Source organism: Propithecus coquereli, unplaced genomic scaffold, assembly GCF_000956105.1.
Source record: "Propithecus coquereli isolate 6110/MARCELLA unplaced genomic scaffold, Pcoq_1.0 Scaffold135, whole genome shotgun sequence".
Taxonomy (NCBI): Eukaryota; Metazoa; Chordata; class Mammalia; order Primates; family Indriidae; genus Propithecus; species Propithecus coquereli.
The window spans coordinates 4674011-4676454 of NW_012137747.1; the positions used below are offsets into that span (position 1 = coordinate 4674011).

General features: G+C 31.2%; 1 protein-coding gene across 1 annotated transcript in view; it reads right to left on the bottom strand.

Annotated features, from left to right (window-relative positions):
• Positions 1 to 2444, bottom strand: part of CHD1 (chromodomain helicase DNA binding protein 1) — a 95252-nt gene that overhangs the window by 30088 nt on the left and 62720 nt on the right. Inside the window, exon 15 of the mRNA XM_012638799.1 lies at positions 1027 to 1187. Coding sequence (XP_012494253.1) covers positions 1027 to 1187 — 161 coding nt within the window. The remainder of the gene's footprint in view (positions 1 to 1026; positions 1188 to 2444) is intronic.

Genomic DNA, 2444 nt, shown 5'->3' on the forward strand with positions numbered 1-2444 from the left:
CCAAGACAAGATATAATTTAATACCCAGGATGATGTTTAGGTATCATTATAAATAAAACAATAGAAGCTAAATTTAATTTTAGAAATTACTTTATTATTTTCACAAGGCAAAAAAGAAAAAGAGGTTCAAAGCTACCTCAACAAGTGTCTCCAGAACAATGATCAATTATATGACACCTCCTCACATTCTAAGTGCTGATAAAAGTTTACTGAATGGCTTTAATTCAGATGTATGGTATTAATTATACCAACAATGAAAAATAATAATTTCACTTTAGAAGAAGGCTACTTAAGTGGTTGATGGATGAGGAAAAGTATCCAGGAAAAGTAGAAGTTGAAATGCTTCTTCAACTAAAGACAGAAAGTCCAATGGTCATAAAAGTACCCTTATAAAAGCTAATAATGTATTTAGTTTTCTGGTAAAAAGAATGAGGAAGAACTTTATCAGTCAGGTCTGTGATTTAAAAGAAAAGAGTTACAATGGATTGAAAGAAACAACAAACATGAAATACAAAAATGAACAATGTTTTTGTAAATTTCACATGCAAAACTATTACACAAATAAAAGTAAGCTGTTATTCCATTCCCCTTGAAGAAATAGTTATATATAAACATATTTTGAACAGAAGCTATAATTTATCCTGCATGGTCAACATCACCTCACCTCAATTCCTACTTGGACATATCAGAAATGCCTTTAACATGGTTGCTTTCAAAAAAGAAATCACCTCAGTGTTAAGAAACTAGAAAAACACAGAACTAAATTACCACAAAAAAATTAATAATGTTGGGAGTCATAAATGCAGTGAGAATTTTTAATTAAAAAACCTAATATTCGATGCCAAACTTGTTTTTTTCAGAGTTATAATGAATACCCAAAACCAGAACCACCCAATTCCTACTCAAATCATATATTTACCTTCTCTAAAAATTCATATTAACTTTTGAAAATTATGGCATTTTTATACTTTAGTTTCACCCTCTAATAAAACCATGTTGAAGGAAAATGGTCTTATATTGTCTTACCGCCTAATTTCTGCATCACTAAATCCTTTAATATTCTCCCGAGGGATGGTCCGTGGTCTTCCCCGTTTCTTTGGCCTTTTCCTTTCTGAGATAGAATCACTATCAGATCCGGAATATCTCCTACTTCTACTGCGCCTCCCTTCACTTCCATTGAAACTAATCTGGAATTTGAGAACAAAAATTTACCCAGGCTTAGTGTAAAAAAAAAGGGCTTTTCTCTTAAGAGCAAGGAAAAGCAGTATAAAAGACTGTCAGAATTTTCAAAATGTTATTCTACATATCAAAAATAATTCATAAACAAAATTAAAAAGCAAACAGAAAAATATAGTATGTTAATGAAAAAGGTTTATTAATAGCCTTAATAATTAAAGCACTACTATAAAGCAAGAAGAAAATAACCACTGTCCTTTTGCAAAAATGAAAAAAGTTATTAACAAGCAATTCATCAAATGACAAATACAAAACTGTACTACCTCATTGGTAATTTTTTTAAATGTAAACTAAACGAACAATGATACGCATGTTTAAAAATCTACCAACTGGCCCAACACAAAATAAGTAATAGCCAATGCTAGTAATGGTACACAAAAATGGACATTCATACCCTTCTGGTCGGTATTTTGACTTAAGGGTAATTTGGCAATATTACATCAAAAGCCTTAAAAATTATCATTCTATTGCCCCAGCAATATCACGTCTAGGCATTTTTCCAAAGAAGATTAGAAATGTGAAGGAACACTGATAAAATCATTTACATCATGAAAGAAAAACGCAAATAATCTAAACACTCACCAAAAAGAGACTAGTCAAATAATCTACACAATGGAATAGTGAGGAGCCATTAAAAATTGTGTTATACAATAATTAACACTCATGATATACTGCAAAGGGAAGAAAACAAGTTCCCAATTAATATGACTCCAATTTAATTTGGCAAATGATATGCATTTAAAAATTTGGAATCACATATACTACAATAACATTATTACTAGTCCTATTTCTGGGTGGACGGATTGATTACTTGGCCTATTTTTCTGTTTTCCTTCTTAATATCCACTCATTGCTATCCTAACTAGGCTGATTAGATCTTTGAAATAAAAAATGCCAGTTGAACCCACATAAAAGCCCACATATCCATTAGTTTTAACAGGATACATCAAAACATATATTCTGTAAGTCTTTGGAGGTTTTCCAAAGCCCTGGTACATATTCTGAAACTCTGATATGCTGAAGGCTAACCGAAGTCAAGGATGGTATTTACAGCTTATTCTTTCTAATTCTTTCTAACCTCGTCTTAGCCTTTCATAAGATGTAATGTAACTCTGTGCTCCCTCACACTGTAAAAGGAAATCATTTTGGAGTTTGTAGAAATAAACACAAACAAGAAATGGCATATATAGTCACTTTCAGGCAAAAAA